Below are 18,064 nucleotides of genomic sequence, written 5' to 3'. Positions count from 1 at the left end.
CTTCTGCATGTGGATGTCCAATTTTCCCAGCACCATTTATTGAAGAGACTGTCTTTCTTCCAATGGATAGTCTTTCCTCCTTTATCGAATATTAGTTGCCCATAAAGTTCAGGGTCCACTTCTGGGTTCTCTATTCTGTTCCACTGATCTATGTGTCTGTTTTTGTGCCAGTACCACACTGTCTTGATGACCACAGCTTTGTAGTACAACCTGAAATCTGGCATTGTGATGCCCCCAGATATGGTTTTCTTTTTTAAAATTCCCCTGGCTATTCGGGGTCTTTTCTGATTCCACACAAATCTTAAAATAATTTGTTCTAACTCTCTGAAGAAAGTCCATGGTATTTTGATAGGGATTGCATTAAACGTGTATATTGCCCTGGGTAACATTGACATTTTCACAATATTAATTCTGCCAATCCATGAGCATGGAATATTTTTCCATCTCTTTGTGTCTTCCTCAATTTCTTTCAGAAGTGTTCTGTAGTTTTGAGGGTATAGATCCTTTACATCTTTGGTTAGGTTTATTCCTAGGTATCTTATGCTTTTGGGTGCAATTGTAAATGGGATTGACTCCTTAATTTCTCTTTCTTCAGTCTCATTGTTAGTGTATAGAAATGCCACTGATTTCTGGGCATTGATTTTGTATCCTGCCATGCTACCGAATTGCTGTATGAGTTCTAGCAATCTTGGGGTGGAGACTTTTGGGTTTTCTATGTAGAGTATCATGTCATCGGCGAAGAGGGAGAGTTTGACTTCTTCTTTGCCAATTTGAATGCCTTTAATGTCTTTTTGTTGTCTGATTGCTGAGGCTAGGACTTCCAGTACTATGTTGAACAGCAGTGGTGAGAGTGGACATCCCTGTCTTGTTCCTGATCTTAGGGGAAAGGCTCCCAGTGCTTCCCCATTGAGAATGATATTTGCTGTGGGCTTTTCATAGATGGCTTTTAAGATGTCGAGGAATGTTCCCTCTATCCCTACACCCTGAAGAGTTTTGATAAGGAATGGATGCTGTATTTTGTCAAATGCTTTCTCTGCATCCAATGAGAGGATCATATGGTTCTTGGTTTTTCTCTTGCTGATATGATGAATCACATTGATTGTTTTACGGGTGTTGAACCAGCCTTGTGTCCCAGGGATAAATCCTACTTGGTCATGGTGAATAATTTTCTTAATGTATTGTTGGATCCTATTGGCCAGTATCTTGTTGAGAATTTTTGCATCCATGTTCATCAGGGATATTGGTCTGTAATTCTCCTTTTTGGTGGGGTCTTTGTCTGGTTTTGGAATTAAGGTGATGCTGGCCTCATAGAACGAATTTGGAAGTACTCCATCTCTTTCTATCTTTCCAAACAGCTTTAGGAGAATAGGTATGGTTTCTTCTTTAAACGTTTGATAAAATTCCCCTGGGAAGCCATCTGGCCCTGGACTCTTGTGTCTTGGGAGGTTTTTGATGACTGCTTCAATTTCCTCCCTGGTTATTGGCCTGTTCAGGTTTTCTATTTCTTCCTGTTCCAGTTTTGGTAGTTTGTGGCTTTCCAGGAATGCGTCCATTTCTTCTAGATTGCCTAATTTATTGGCGTATAGCTGTTCATAATATGTTTTTAAAATCGTTTGTATTTCCTTGGTGTTGGTAGTGATCTCTCCTTTCTCATTCATAATTTTATTAATTTGAGTCTTCTCTCTCTTCTTTTTAATAAGGCTGGCTAATGGTTTATCTATCTTATTAATTCTTTCAAAGAACCAACTCCTGGTTCTGTTGATCTGTCCCACAGTTCTTCTGGTCTCGATTTCGTTGAGTTCTGCTCGAATCTTTATTAACTCCCTTCTTCTCTTGGGTGTAGGATCTATTTGCTGTTTTTTCTCTAGCTCCTTTATGTGTAAGGTTAGCTTTTGTATTTGAGTTCTTTCCAGTTTTTGAGTGGATGCTTGTATTGCGATGTATTTCCCCCTTAGGACTGCTTTTGCTGCATCCCAAAGATTTTGAATGGTTGTATCTTCATTCTCATTAGTTTCCATGAATCTTTTTAATTCTTCCTTAATTTCCTGGTTGACCCTTTTATCTTTTAGCAGGATGGTCCTTAACCTCCACGTGTTTGAGGTCCTTCCAAACTTCTTGTTGTGATTTAGTTCTAATTTCAAGGCATTATGGTCTGAGAATATGCAGCGGACAATCCCAATCTTTTGGTATCGGTTCAGACCCGATTTGTGACCCAATATGTGGTCTATTCTGGAGAAAGTTCCATGTGCGCTTGAGAAGAATGTGTATTCAGTTGAGTTTGGATGTAAAGTTCTGTAGATATCTGTGAAATCCATCTGGTCCAGTGTATCATTTAAAGCTCTCGTTTCTTTGGAGATGTTGTGCTTAGAAGACCTATCGAGTATAGAAAGAGCTAGATTGAAGTCACCAAGTATAAGTGTATTATTATCTAAGTATTTCTTCACTTTGGTTAATAATTGATTGATATATTTGGCAGCTCCCACATTCGGGGCATATATATTGAGGATTGTTAAGTCCTCTTGTTGAATAGATCCTTTAAGTATGAGATAGTGTCCCTCTTCATCTCTCACTACAGTCTTTGGGGTAAATTTTAGTTTATCTGATATAAGGATGGCTACCCCTGCTTTCTTTTGAGGACCATTCGAATGGTAAATGGTTCTCCAACCTTTTATTTTCAGGCTGTAGGTGTCCTTCTGTCTAAAATGGCCAAAAGCAAGTTGTATTGGGAGTCTCTTGTAGACAGCAAATAGATGGGTCCTGCTTTTTTATCCAGTCTGAAACCCTGCGCCTTTTGATGGGGTCATTAAGCCCGTTCACATTCAGAGTTACTATTGAGAGATATGAGTTTAGTGTCATCATGATATCTATTCAGTCCTTGTTTTTGTGGAATGTTCCACTGAACTTCTTCTTAAAGGGGAATTTTAAGAGTCCCCCTTAAAATTTCTTGCAGAGCTGGTTTGGAGGTCACATATTCTTTTAGCTGCTGCCTGTCTTGGAAGCTCTTTATCTCTCCTTCCATTTTGAATGAGAGCCTTGCTGGATAAAGGATTCTTGGTTGCATGTTCTTCTCATTTAGGACCCTGAATATATCCTGCCAGCCCTTTCTGGCCTGCCAGGTCTCTGTGGAGAGGTCTGCTGTTACCCTAATACTCCTCCCCATAAAAGTCAGGGATTTCTTGTCTCTTGCTGCTTTAAGGATCTTCTCCTTATCTTTGGAATTTGCAAGCTTCACTATTAAATGTCGAGGTGTTGAACGGTTTTTATTGATTTTAGGGGGGGATCTCTCTATTTCCTGGATCTGAATGCCTGTTTCCCTTCCCAGATTAGGAAAGTTTTCAGCTAGAATTTGTTCAAATACATATTCTGGCCCTCTGTCCCTTTCGGCGCCCTCGGGAACCCCAATTAAACGTAGGTTTTTCTTTCTCAGGCTGTCGTTTATTTCCCTTAATCTATCTTCATGGTCTTTTAATTGTTTGTCTCTTTTTTCCTCAGTTTCCCTCTTTGCTATCAACTTGTCTTCTAGGTCACTCACTCGTTCTTCCACCTCGTTAACCCTCACCGTTAGGACTTCTAGTTTGGATTGCATCTCATTCAATTGATTTTTAATTTCTGCCTGATTAGCTCTAAATTCTGCAGTCATGAAGTCTCTTGAGTCCTTTATACTTTTTTCTAGAGCCACCAGTAGCTGTATAATAGTGCTTCTGAATTGGCTTTCTGACATTGAATTGTAATCCAGATTTTGTAACTCTGCGGGAGAGAGGACTGTTTCTGATTCTTTCTTTTGAGGTGAGGTTTTCCTTCTAGTCATTTTGCTCAGTGCAGAGTGGCCAAAAGCAAGTTGTATTGGGAAAAAGAGAAAAAGGAGAGAAAGAAGGAAAGAAAAGAGAAAGAGAAAAAAAGGAAGAAAAAAAAACCAAAAAAAAAAAAAAGAAAAAGAGAAAGAAAAAGAAAGGAGAAAAAAAGGGGGTGGGGGAAGGAAACAAATCAAAAAGCAAAACAAAACAAAAACAAAAACAAAGACAAAAACAAAAACAAAACAAACAAACAAACAAAAAGAACCACGGGGAGTATCTTCTGATTCTGTGTTCTTTAAGTCCCTTGGCTTCTCCTGGAAGTTGTCCGTCTAGCTGGTCTTCTGGGGGAGGGGCCTGTTGTGCTGATTTTCAGGTGTTAGCAGTTGGGGGAGCTGCTGTGCCCCTGCCTGGTGCAGGGCTCGGTGGGGGTTGTTTGCCCCGTGAGGCCGCAGGAGGAACAGCCCCAGTGGCGGGGCCAGCTCTGCAGCCCTGGAGTCAGCTCCCACAGTAGCTCCAGAGCTCTCCGTCTGCAGGGCCTGGATGCTCCGGGGCGGGGCCGCTGATGTGCTCAGCTGGGGCAGGAGCGTCCTTGCTGTCCTGGGCCCTCCCGGCCTCTGCCTGTCCCGGGGGGAGGCCGGATCTTGGGCTGTGTCCCGGCGCCCTGTGCTCCGGGGCCTGCGCTGTTGGATTCGCGCTCCCGCCCCGCAGCCCCCTCGGCGGAGCCGCCCCCGAGCCCCCCGAGCTGCTCCGGGTCCCGCCGCCCGCGCTGCAGCCCTTAGGGAGCTCGGCGCACTCTCCCGGGGCGCAGGTGTCTGTTAGTGTCCCCGGGAACCCGAGGGCATCCCCGCCCTCCTGGGTCCTGCTCCACCTCCCTGCGAGCCCCTTTCCCCCGGGAAGGTCGGTGCAGCTCCTGCGTCTCCGGGACGGGGCTCTCCTGTCCTGGGGACACTCGCCCCGGCCTCAGCCCGGCTCCTCGCGGGGCCCCTCCCCCTCGGAGGCCTTTGTTCCTTTATTTCTTTTTCCCCGTCTTCCTACCTTGATAGAAGCGCGAACTCTTCTCACTGTAGCATTCCAGCTGGTCTCTCTTTAAATCTCAGGCCGAATTGATAGATTTTCAGGATAATTTGAAGGTTTTCTAGGTAATTTGGTGGAGACAGGTGATTTGGGGACCCTACTCTTCCGCCATCTTGCTCCTCCCCCCAGTTCTCTCCCTTTAAATTGTTAGGACTAGTGGGGAATGTCACATTCTTCTAGTTCAACACTTCTTTCACTTATGTACTAATTAATTCAACAAATATTTCCTGAAGATCTCCTCTAAGCCAGATTAGGTTCTTGTTCCCAAGCCTCTACAGTATATTAGGGAACAGAAATACTGACTACTAAACTAAAAAATTACTTCAAGTATGGTAAATATTAAGAAGGCAATAAATATGGTAATATGAAGGAATTATTGTGGAGGAGCTAAGGGATTAGCTATGTTAGACAGGTTTGGGAGATCCATGAAAAGAACTCTTTGAGGAGGTGACATTTGAGCTGAGATTTGGAGGAAGACACGAAGCCAGCTGAGGTTAGGGACAAAGGAAACAATAGTGCCAAGGCCTGAGCTGGGAGCAAGAAAAATACATTTGACAAAAACAAGCAGTAGGAGAAGATAAAACCAACAGAGGCTGGAGAGGTAGGCAGGATACACTGAAGTTAAAGAACTCACCCAGGGCCATAGCATTATAGGTGAGTAACCAAGGAGGTAAAGTGGAGGTTACAGAGAAGTGAGATGCACAGTAGACTAGACAAACAATCCCGTGGAATAGTGACATTTGAGGGGTAGAAGGAAGAGAAGTAGCACGTGAAATAGGCAGGGATCTCAAACTCAAATGCCTTCAGTGGCCAGACAGGTATCATAAACACGTGAGGCAAATGTTGGTAAGAGACAGGGAGTTGGGGGAGATGTAATGACTTGAAGAATAAGTGACATGCACAAGAGCATTCAGGCTCATTAAAATACTTGGCAGGCAAAATAAAATACATAGGAGGAGGCAAGCAGAGCCCATGGACCATCAGTATGCAACAAAGAACGGGAGGAAAAGTAGGAAACAGGCTGAGAATGAGAAAAATCAATAAAGCATGGTCTCACATAACTCAGAGGAGAGCTATACTTACATTTCTATGAACTACATAAAAAAGTTTGTTTTTATCAGGCAGTAACCCAAACGCTGTAATACTGATAACAACAAAAACTCATGCTATTTGTTATAGAACTTGCCTAACCTAAAAATAAAGGTGATGATCCAATGGGCCAGATTTGTAAAGACTGGAATCACAGAAGCAAGTGGTCCCTCCAAGGACTGGATGTAGAAGTCATCCCGAAGGATCATGGTCATCTACTCTGTGCTGGCATAGATCCAGGAAAGGGAAGCTCCCTCGCCTCTCCACCAACACACATATACAAGGCACTGTAAGTGTTCAGTAAGTTCTATCAAATTGATCTGTTGTTATGCGGAGCTGAAATCTGGTTCCTTTTAGCCTAAAAGTCCCAGATTCCTCCCTCTCCCCCACCCCGCCTGCCAGAGACACAGAGATCATTTAATACTTTCCCCACCCACCAGTCCTTGGTATGTTTAGAAACAGTGACTGTCACTGTCTTCCCTCTGAGTCTTCCCTTCTCCAGATAAAATATCTCCACCTTCAACTACACCCCAGATAACTGCATCCAGATGCTGTCATCTCAATCATCTGTCTATGAACCTTCTCCAGTTCGTCAATCTCTTTCCTGAAACAGGGTCCAGGGAGAACACCACATTCCTAGCCAATTTATAATCCAGGGCTTCTTTACGCATCATTTTCTATTTCCGCAGTAGCAGGAACACAATTACATTTTATGGAGCCCTGTCTCCTGCTGTCCCTGTTTCCCTCCACACCCTCCAAGGCAGTCTGTTGTGTTTCATGGACAGATACATAATCTGGAGTGAGAGCTCCCATCAGCATAAAGAATGCTGTCCCTCATCACTCTATCGTTTTTGATTAAGATCACTCAGTTTAATGTACATTATGTCTTGTACCAATAATGCCTGTGCAATGCATCATGCTTCTTGTGCCACTTTCTAGACATTATCTTATTATGTGCTAAAACTGGAAAAGTATATTTTTTATACAAAGAGGAACATGAATATGAGGATGAATAGTTAAAGGCAGAGGGAAAATTGGAAATCTGACCCTTGAAAAGAGTGTTGAATGGAAGCATCCGATGATCTGGCTTTGAATCCAAGATCTCCCTTTACCACTAACTGCTAGTCTTTTAAAAACAAAATTAATGATCATAATAGGAAGAGAACCACTACCTATTAATAAATACCTAGTAGGTGCCAATCCTTGTAACAAGCTTTTTACGTACAGTATGTCATATGTTTCATACAACAAGCTTTTGAAAGATGATATTCAAAGATAAAACACAGAGTTGCAGCAACTTGCCCCATGTCACAAAATTAGCAGCTGGCATTTGGATTTAAATCTAATTCTGGTTGTCTCCGAAACTCAATCCCTTTATAGTTTCATATCACAATTTCCCTTAGTGGGTACTATCTATACCATCATCTATGACTTAGCAGGTAATTGGAAAAAAAAAAAAAACTCTTATAGTAATTCTATCTCCAAATAGGTAGAAGCAGGAACATGTGTTGCCTCATCTATGGGGTTAGAAACGCTGTGAGAGCAATCACACCAGGGCAAAAGAGTAAGGGACAAGAGAAAGGCCACACGCCAACCTTAGCGTAGGACATCATGTCTCGAACTGGGCTGAAATGTAGCCCCACAGCTCCTGTCATGAGCGCATGTGGAATATAAATAAGATTTCAAGGTGACAGTTCAACCTAAGAAAACATTGTTTTCAAGCACTTTTAATAACACTTTAGCAGTATTCACTTGTATATAAATCATGTGCTAATTTATTCATTAAAATAGCCTGTACTTGGCAACATTTTATTAACCTTAGTTTATGCTAATAAGATCAGTACTCATATTTTTTTAAATGCATCTCTTTATAATTACTCCATAATTCTAATTTTCTTCCAACTTGAACTAAGCCCTTACTAACTCCAAGTCACATTTTACATCTAATGGAAATAAGTTCAAATTACAATATTATAGGATATAACTTTGAGAAAGCACAGATTTGAGGGAGACACTATTCCCAAACCTAGCCATGATCAGAATCTCCTGTACACTTTCTTACACTAATTACTAATTCCAATGTGTCTCTGCAATCTACTGGATCAGAATCTCTAGGGATGGGATCTCTGGGGAATGGAGATTTGCAGCAATTGGTCAAAATATCAGTACTTAGGAACCAGTAACTAGAACATTTCCACCCTGCACAGGCCTATTGCAGCTCTTGGAAAACACAGGAGGCACAATACAGTGGGGGATGTCTCAAAAGCATGATCAGCAGTTACCTCATGGGATCCAGTGAGTCCCAGAAAAATTAATCGTAAGTCTCATTATTAACTGAGGACTTCTCAGACTTTATTTTCATGCTCTGGGTAGCCATTTTAATACCCACTTACTGCAAAGAAACACTATAAATACAAAATAAGACACACAAATACAATAAAAAAAAAACCCTACAAATATAAAACCAGGTGGAGAAAATCATAGGGGTAGAGCCACATGATGAACAATCAAAACTTTTTTTTAAAGTTCTTTAAACATTGTTCTCAAGTGGTTAGAAAGGGAGTATCAAATAGATGACAAAACTGGTACCTCTTTGGTATCTGACACCTGTCGTGGACACTGTTAATCAATCACAGCATTTGTCTTTGTTTCAATCAGAAATAGCCTCAAAACACCTTCCAACCAAGTACTCAGGGCACCACTACCATCTGATCATTCGGGGAAACATATGTGCCCTTCCCTGGCTCGAATAGGTAGTTAAACTGAAATTACCATCTAATATTTTATACCAGCACACCAATTATAGGCTATACACCCCACAGAGTGGATACAGACCCCTAAAGTGTCTTCCTATGGTAGATGAGACCGTAGGAACAGCCCTCTTTGCTACCTCATCTCTCTAAGTGGTTTCACATTTATATTTTTGAATGGAAATATCCAGAAATCAGCTGTTAAGATGTTTATGATACACAGGTGGCACTCATATCATTCAAACCAACTGGTTTCTGCTGACAATAATTCAAAGTTTCATTCTGAATAAATGCTATTAGGAGAGACAAGCTGAGTTCCAAATGGTCTTTAAAATCATATGCAGCATTTGACTAAAAAGAATATACATGAGTTGGCTTCATTTCCATTGGTCAGTAGCACTACAGATTTTCTCCTATGGAGACTCTGGGCCACATCTCCACATAATATTTAGTGTTCTGGGGAAATAAGAGGGCAGAAATCACCAGGACACTTGGTTTCTGCCATGTTTCATTTGAAAAAGAAAATGATTATAATTCATTTGTCTTTGGTTCCTATTAATGGCCATTCTTGGCTCCTTGGCTTCTACTGCAACTCCTCAAGTCATATTGGGTGGAATTCCACCCATATATTCAGGGTGATACCTGGTTCATCAGCTTGATTTCATCATACCGACAGCCCCAGTGATCAAACAATAAGATCAGAGAGAGCAGACCCACCTCATCATAGATGCTGTCATTCTTGTGAAAGTCTCCAGCCTTCCTTGGAAGAACGTGGACGTGAACATGCTAAAAATGTACAAGAAAGAAAAAAATGAAATGTGATTATCTCCCCCACATATTTCTAGACTTGACAGTGATGTTCCCATGAAACCCAATTACTCCACACTGGTTCCTACTGGATTATTTTTCAGAGGAAGATGATGTTCAGCTTCAGTATCTGAAATCTGTGGAGAATAGAAGCACAAAACAAAAGAGAGCAACTTGGTGGCATATAGGAGAAGCTGAGTGAAATGCCAGAGTGTTTTAGGGGGTCTGTGGAATTATTCATAGCTGTCAGTCTTGGCTGTATTTAGCTAGTGCTTTGAAGTGACAGCATGGTTTAAAAAGGTGACCACAGTGACTCTGAAAGTGACAAGAAATAAGAATTGGCCAACAGAGAATTGCATAAGAGCAAATAAGTGAGAGTAGCAAAGAGTGTGGGCCAAGTTACAGAATCAAGGTTTTCAAGTAAAAATCATATAAAAGAAATATAAATAGTCCTCCTTCTTTAAACGTGCTCTATGCACGTTCTAACAAAGCTCTATGCTTAGCATTTATCTCATTTCACTGCTCCGAATAATCACATGAACCAACTTCTACTCTGTTAGTCAATTTACAGATGAGGAAAATCTACTCCTAGAGTGGTCAAGGTCCCATTGGAGGTGGCAAAGTGGGTGCGGGAACCTGGGAACCCAGGTCTTGGGGCTCTTGGCCTCCCCCTCTCTGTGAGCTCTGCTGCTCATTCTGTGAGGTCGATCTATTAAACAGCCCGTGTCTCCAGTCCATGAGAGCACCGGGTAATACACATAGCAGTGCTATTATGCAGAGATCATGAATCAAGGCACATCGCATATCTAATTCAATATATTCTTCAAGGCTAAACTGCCATTTGAAAGTTTTACTTTCCAAATAGCCTCTATTGTACCTCAGCTAAAGTTAAACCTCACTCCTGCCCTTGAGCTATGTTCCCGCGTTTATTACAAACCGTGGGGAGGAATGTGAAAATGAAAAGCCTAAATGTAGAGAGGCAGACAAAGAATCAAACTTCGTCCCTGATCACGCCCACCCCTTCTTGATTACGGAGATCAGGCTCCGAGCTTTTCCAAAGGGCCTCTGGAGAATGTGAGATTAAGTGTCCCCGTGGCTTTGCTGCACAAGGAGGGGAAAAATGATATGCTATTAAGGCAGAGGCAGGGAACAGGCGGTCCAAGGTGAACGAACACAGAAGAGCTGCACATCGGTCCCTGAGTGCACAGTCCCCAAAGAAAGACATGTTTTTGCCAGAATATTTTCCAGTCAGTGATGATGGCAGTCCTGGATTGCTCAGCAACTAGGACGACTGTCTACTTAAGTTACCAAGACTGTGTGAGCAGAGGGAGGCAAGGGGAACAAATAAGCAAGGAAATAGAAATTGCACACAGCCCCTGGAACAATGTCTTAGGTGAAAGTACTAGAGGATGTGTTTGAGCTGGAATGTGCTGAAGGACATGGGCTGGTTGACTTCAAGGTGAGACCAGAAAAAGGCAACAGTACAAGGCAATAGCCCACCTCAGAAGGAGGCTTCACTCAACCCTCGCTTCCCAGACCTCAGCTCTCCTTCCCTCCTTTCTTTTTTTCCCCTTTATATTCTTGTCTCTTTCCTTCTTTTCTTCTATCAACTCACCCATCATCTCCCTTGTACATGTAATAATCAGATATTCCAAACCGGTGTTCTCTAGCCAAATGGCCTAATGGGAACCCTGGACTGACCATTTACTGGCCATGGCCCTTGCCTCAGAAGGGGCTGTATCTGTGTATCCTCAGCTGCAGCAGGGACTGTAATAGCCTCTACCTCACATGGTCATTAAGAGGATTCAAGTCTGTGAAGTCTGCACTCAGCAGGCTGCTTAGCACATAATCAGTACTCAATACATGTAGCTACAGCATTATTACTCTTATTTTTTTTACTTGTTTTCATTATCATTTTTTTAAAACCTTCAGACCAAGTAGAATCACATTCAGGGACTAGATCCCAGGCAAGCAAGGAAGATATTTAAGAAGCTCTTTGGGTGGGGCATGGTTCTAGTTTGTCTGCTGCTACAGCTTGTTGCTCTTGCTTTGATTAATGGTTTTCAAAGTTGAGCATGCACCTGGGCTTGATGAGACACAGATCACTGGGCCCCCAGAATGTGCATTTCTAACAAACTCACAGGTGGTGCCAATATCACTGGCTTAGACTCTCCATCTGGTTCTTGATCTCTTTCCTGCCAAATGTGACCAGAGTCACCAAGGTCACTCACTGTTTTGTCTGCCCTCTTGTGTTATGGAAGACCTATTACTAAATGCTCCTTGGCCTCCTACTGTCTGGTCACTCTCTGTGCCTTGTCCTTGAGGGTGTGGCTGTTGTTGTGCACTAACGATACAGGGCTGGATATGAACTTAATACAGCAAGGGAAACTTTTGGGTCCAGGACCATCCTGTGCCTCCTTTTCTTTATCTTGCTTGCCTGGGTATAGTGTTCAGAGCTATCTCTATAAGTTCTGTTATCACCCAGTCTTGGAAAAGTCATTCCTGATCATTGGTAACCATTTGAGATTTACTGTGACACTGATGACAACAAACAGCTCACTATGTAGGTGATTCTCCCCAAGGGCACAGACCTCAATCCAGCCTGAGATCTTGATATAAATTCTTAAGTGACAGACTGATCACAAGATCCTGACAACCCATTCAACTGCTCAGAAAAGGGAAATCATGATACCAGCTCACAACTTCACTGTTGTGAAGGAATACCATTACCATGGCCTTCCCATAGAACAGTATTCCGATAAAACAAAAAAAATAAAAAATAAAAACAACCAAAGCCCTATGAACAGCACACATGGAGACATTTTGATAAAACCTGTCCTTAGTGAATTCACACTGAGTCTTGGTAATCACAACTTGCTTTTCTAAGTGGTAGCAAAATCTCTACTTACTAAAGCACTCCAAAATTTTGCCAGGGTTCTTTTTTTTTTTTTTTTTTGCCAGGGTTCTTTTTTTTTTTTTTTTTTTTTTTTTTTTTTTTTTTTTTTGCTGGGGTTTAAATTTTGCTAGGGTTTCAAGCAGTTTAGCTACTTGAGTTAGTATACTTCAGAAAAGCCATGACATATTCCACATCAAAGAAGTTTTTACAGCCAAGTAAAATTTCACAATGCTCATTAGCATATTAAGATACCAGACAAGAACCACATTAAATACACTTAATTAAATATATTCAATTAGCAACCAAGAAACTTATTTAATAATAGAGATCTCAAGTCCTTATTTATATAACACCTATTTGTACTTTTCTAGTACAGTTTTTTATGCAAAAATATTTATAACCAGGTGCTACTCTAAGAACCAGGGATATAGTAATAAACAAGACAAAGCCCCTGCCCCCACAGAGCTACATTCCAATGGGTGATGCAGAATAAGTAAGTAAATATACAATTTAATTTCAGGTGAAGATAAGTGTTATGGAAAAAATGTAGCTGGCAGAGCTAAAAATGCAGAACTGGGACACTTAAACATTTGAAGTTTGGGAAGGAAAAATAAAAAAAGAACTCAACTGAAGGATACGATGAAAAAAGAGACAGGTCAGGAGAGGGTCAGTGTTAAAGCTGAGAAAGGAAGGAATTTCAAGAGGGAAGGAATAACCATTAGTGTCAATGTTGTTAAGAGCTTGAGTTGGAAACCAAGGAGATAAACACTTAACTGAAAACAGATTCAACATCGTTAGACAGTCATGAAATGCAAAGCAAAGCCACACTGAAATATCACCTCTCATTCAACAGAATGGCAACTAAAGAAAAAATGAAAGGCAAGATAATTACAAGTGTTGGCAAGAATATAGAGAATTAAAGCCTTCATACACTGTTGGTGAGAATATAAAATAGTATCACAGCTTTGGAAAATAGTTTCACACTTCCTCGAAAAGTTAAACAGTTTCCATATAACCCAGAATTCCACTCCTAAGCATGTACCAAAGAGATAGGAAAAACATATGTCCACATGAAAACTTGCACATAAATATTTATGGGACTATTATTCATAAGAGCCAAATAGGGAAATGGCCCGAATGCCCACCAAGTAGTGAATGCACCAACAAGATGTGGTATAGCCAGACAATGGAACATGATTTGGCCATAAAGATGAATAAAGAACTGCTAAGTCCAAGAATTACACTAAATGAATTATGCCACATAAAAGAAGCCAGACATAAAAGGCCAGATATTGTCTGATTCCATTTACATGAAATGTCCAGAATAGGCATATCCATAGAGACAGAGAATAAGTTAGCAGTTCCCATAAGAGAATGGGGAGTCAGTTAATAGGCATGAAGTTTCTTTTGGGGATGATGAATATATTCTAGAATTAGATAGTCGTGATGGTTGCACAACTTTGTGATTATTCTCGAAAAACCTGGAACTGTACACTTTAAAAAAGTGAATTTGATGCCATGTGAATTATATGTCAATAAAGCTGTTATTTAAAAAAAAAATACTGATGTGGATTTAAGAGAGAGGAGAAGGTGAAGTAAGGGAGATAAATAACCACAGACAACTTTCTAAGGAAAAGGAGTCTTACAAAGAAACCAATGCTGATACCGGCAGAGGAGGAAGGAAATCATTTTTTGGGAAATGCTGATTGAAGTTTCCTGAGCCTATGAGTTTCTACAATTATCATTATTATCTTTAGTACTAGAAATTGCTGTTAGCATTTATTGAGAGCTCACTACAATGCCAGTCCCTGAGACTACTGACATCATTTCAATGAAGCTTTCTAATACTCCCAAGAGGTGAATAATAAATGCATTATCATTTCTAGGTGATAAAATAGACCCAAAGAGACTAAACAACTTGCCCAAGCTTCTGCAGAGAGTGACCAAGAGCTGAAATCTGAACCCGAGTCTGTTGTGACACCTTAAGAGGCCACCCTGCTTCTTCCAAATATCCATTCCAAATACAAGGACTCCTCTTTGCCATGGCTCCTTGACGCCTCTCTCAAGCTCTGTGATTTCTCAGTAATGTCTTTGATCACATCTGCAAGTCCTCTTGGGATCATGGGATGGAACTGGCCTATGCCTCAAAACCTCAGTTCACTTAAAATGGTGTTATCTCCTGCATTCCATTTCTATCTTAGTCCTTCCTAGTTGGAAGCCATGCCAGTATAATATAGATAAACAAAGCTGTTCAATGTCAAGTCTTTGTTTCCCTCATTTATTAAATTTAAATGATCTGCATCAAGCAGGAGACCCACCTTTTCCTGGCCCACGTGCTTGAGCAAATTTTAGCTTTAAAAGCCCTATTATCTCTTAGTTTTTCTGCAAATGTGGGATCTGAGTTTTCATACCCTGACAACATTTTTGTAGTCTCTGCCTCTTTTGTGCTACCATGCTTCTCCTTCCCTTTTGAACACATCTACTTTACATCACACTCACTTGAGGATGGTCAGTGTAGTTACACTGGAGTCTTTTGCCCTTGCCAGAATGTAGTGCGATTTGGTTACAAGGGATACAATCATGGCAAGGAGAAAGAGCAGGGAAGGCTAGAGGTAGGGAGCTACCCTGTTCCATCACTAGTGTCCTGAAACCACGAGCTGCTGCCACATGAACCTCCTCGCTTAGATCAATGAGTGACCTTAGAAGGCAAATCTGATTCTAAAGAATAACAAAAACTACTGCAGATAATGGGCAGATAATGACGCCTCCAATATGTCCACATCCTAATCCCTGAATTTGTGAGTATATTAGGTAACATGGCAAAGGAGAAATAGGTTGTAGAAAGTTTAAGATAGCTAACCCATTGCCCTTAAAATGGGAAGAATGTGGATGATCTAGGATTATCCACCCAAGCCCAGGGTAATCACAAGAGTCCTTAAAAGTGGAAGAGGGTGAACATTATCTAAATTTAAAACACTGTGCTTCATAGGATACCATCAAGAATCTAAAAAAATTCACAGAACGGGAGAATATTTTTGTAGATCATATATCTGATAGGGCACTGTATGCAGGACATATGAAGAACTATTACAGCTTAATGAAAGGCAAAATTCTAACTAAAAAATAGGTAAAGTAGGACTAGGCATTTCTCCAAAAAACATGCATAAATGGCAACCAGCACTTGAATAGAGTCAGCAGGCCACTCTCTCACAAGAACCTTACAAAAGCCAGCCTCCTGCCCTTCTTTCTGTTTTCCCAGTAGAAGTGGATGAGAATGCTTAGAACCAGCAGAAATAAGATTGCTCTGCCCAAAGCATGCTCCAGTTAGGGGGCCATATAATTTATTGTCTAAAGTGGCACGTTTGAGAGTAAAAAGAGACACTGTTCACAACTACACTGCCCCATTTATGGTAGGCCTAACCCTGGATTATTCCAAATAAACACGGACACACATTCACCCAAATACTAGGTGTTTAGTTGGAAAGGACAATGGTGTAACAAAGGTGGGATGTGACATCCACTCAACCTGCCTTAGAATCTCAGCTCTGCCACTGTCAGAGTTTGGTGATTTGGCCAATCTACTTGCTCTCAGTAAGCCCAATTTCCTCATCTAGAAGAACGGAGATAGTAGTAGTTCCCATTTCTTCGTGTTTTGGATGTGCTCATACATTTATGGCACTGTGCACAATTAGTAGTATATACTGTTCTCACAAACACGGTGGCCCACGGTATAACTGACAAAGACTTAAAAATGGATGGATAAATGGTGTGATCATATGACAGATGTCTAAGTAAAGCTTTTTACTTATGAGAAAAAAATAAATAGTGTGTTAGTGTTCTCTTTACAGAAAAGAAGTGGACTAAATTTGGGGAATTCTACAAACGAGTGATGACATAGCCCACATCCCTTGAGATGCTGGGTCTCCTTCATTCATACAGTTCAACTGACAGCCTTAGAATAATTAGGGTGATGTGTTTCTTTCTCCTTTCTGTTGCCCAGATTATATAGGTAAGCTACTTACATAAGAAGGGGGGGAAGAACCCAGAACTTCTTTTTGAAATTAAAAAAGCATGGCTCTATTTGGTGAAAACAAGATGTTTTGCCTTTTGGAAGTAAGGGAGGAGTACAAAGTGGACTTTAAAAACCTATAGTAATTTGAGAATTAGAATCTATGAAGGAAGCCAAAGGAGTGAAAAACTAAAGGCAAGATAATGGGAAGGGAGACTGTGTTAATTCCTCATGCCCAGATGTTTCTCTCCACATGGCAGCCTCTCTACCACCATGCTTCCCTTTAATTCACTTAGTAAAGGAAAATGGAAGAAGCCACTTGAAATGTAATTGTCTCTTGCTGTTCCTGTTTGGGCCTATTATACTAACAGTGGGGAGATTCCTCATTCTGTTCTGTTTATTGCAGTAGGATTTTAAAAAGGAGAAGGAGGGGAGGTCCTTCTAGCACCTGCTTTCTTAATTGATAGTAATTTCCTTGCCCCCAAAAGCAAGTGGTTTTTAAACAAAGTGGGTACATTCTCCTCAGCAACATCAGCATCTTATAAACACATCATTAAGACAGGAGAGGTGATGGAACTAAGCAACAGCTCCTATTTCCTGCTCAGGGTGAACAGCCCCCATATGTCAGTCACCTTATAGTTTTCTTCTCATTTGCAAATAGTGCTTTTACTTTACCAAGACAAATGATAGAAAAGGCAAGTTGTCTTCCTGTGGGCTGTGTTTTGAGTTTGTGAGCAATGGGTAAGGAAGTTGTTCTACTTTTTATCTGTTCATTTTGTTCTGAATTTCAGTAGAAGAGCTTAAAACAAAGAAACAAAAATAATCTCATGTGATCCAGTACTTTGCTACGAAGATGAGCTACTCATGCTTGCAGTATGGAAGATGGGGGAAATTGATTGGCAAAACAGATGCATTGACACTAGCTCGTGTTTGCTCAGTTCTCTGAGATTCTGTTCTTGTGAAGGAGAAATTGAAGAAGAGCCTGCCAATTATTTCTACGTTCTCAGCTTAAAGCCAAAAGGGAAAGACACATACCCAAGCTCTCAGAGGGCAGTGACACTTTATACAGCATCAGATTCCATCATCTTGCTTTTATTTGACTTGAAAAGACCTTAATTTTTAGAAGATTTGAAATTTAAAGCTGTCTGGTCGCTAAAAGCTCCTTTAAACTCTCATTGTGGTTTGGAGCCATACATCATCAAAGCCGTGATGCTTAGATGATGTACTGCACCCATACATCATGAGAGCACTGTCCCTCTCATGATATATTATTATAACTTACAATTGGAGCACCACCATTGATGTATGGCTTAAAAACACAATTGTTAAGCCAAAAAACTGTACAGGGTCTCCACAAATTCTGGGAGGTTTTTTGTTTTGTTTTGTTTTTTTTAACTGAATTGGCTTTTTATCTTTTATTTTTTCTTAAAGTTTCTCACCTTAACTGGGACAATCTGGACACACACACACACACACACACACACACACAAAAACATTGTGCTTTTTCTGTTTCATGAAAGGCATACCAGTTGCTTGAGCATTGCTGATATCCTAAAGGAAGAAATTCATTGACAGGAAGGTCAGAAACCATCACTGTGCCTGTGTCTTTTGACAGACCACTAATTTTATTCTTGGCTGTATCAAG

At 40.8% G+C, this 18,064-nt stretch overlaps 1 protein-coding gene across 22 annotated transcripts in view; it reads right to left on the bottom strand.

The window, feature by feature from the left end:
* FHIT (fragile histidine triad diadenosine triphosphatase) overlaps window positions 1-18,064 on the bottom strand; it is a 1,386,045-nt gene that overhangs the window by 172,311 nt on the left and 1,195,670 nt on the right. For all 22 annotated transcript variants that reach the window (XM_072785574.1, XM_072785573.1, XM_072785575.1 and 19 more), the window contains one exon: window positions 9,425-9,493. In XM_072785574.1, coding sequence (XP_072641675.1) covers window positions 9,425-9,493 — 69 coding nt within the window. The remainder of the gene's footprint in view (window positions 1-9,424; window positions 9,494-18,064) is intronic.

This window comes from Canis lupus, chromosome 19 (assembly GCF_048164855.1).
Source record: "Canis lupus baileyi chromosome 19, mCanLup2.hap1, whole genome shotgun sequence".
Classification (NCBI taxonomy): Eukaryota; Metazoa; Chordata; class Mammalia; order Carnivora; family Canidae; genus Canis; species Canis lupus.
This window is presented reverse-complemented; position numbering and strand designations above follow the sequence as displayed.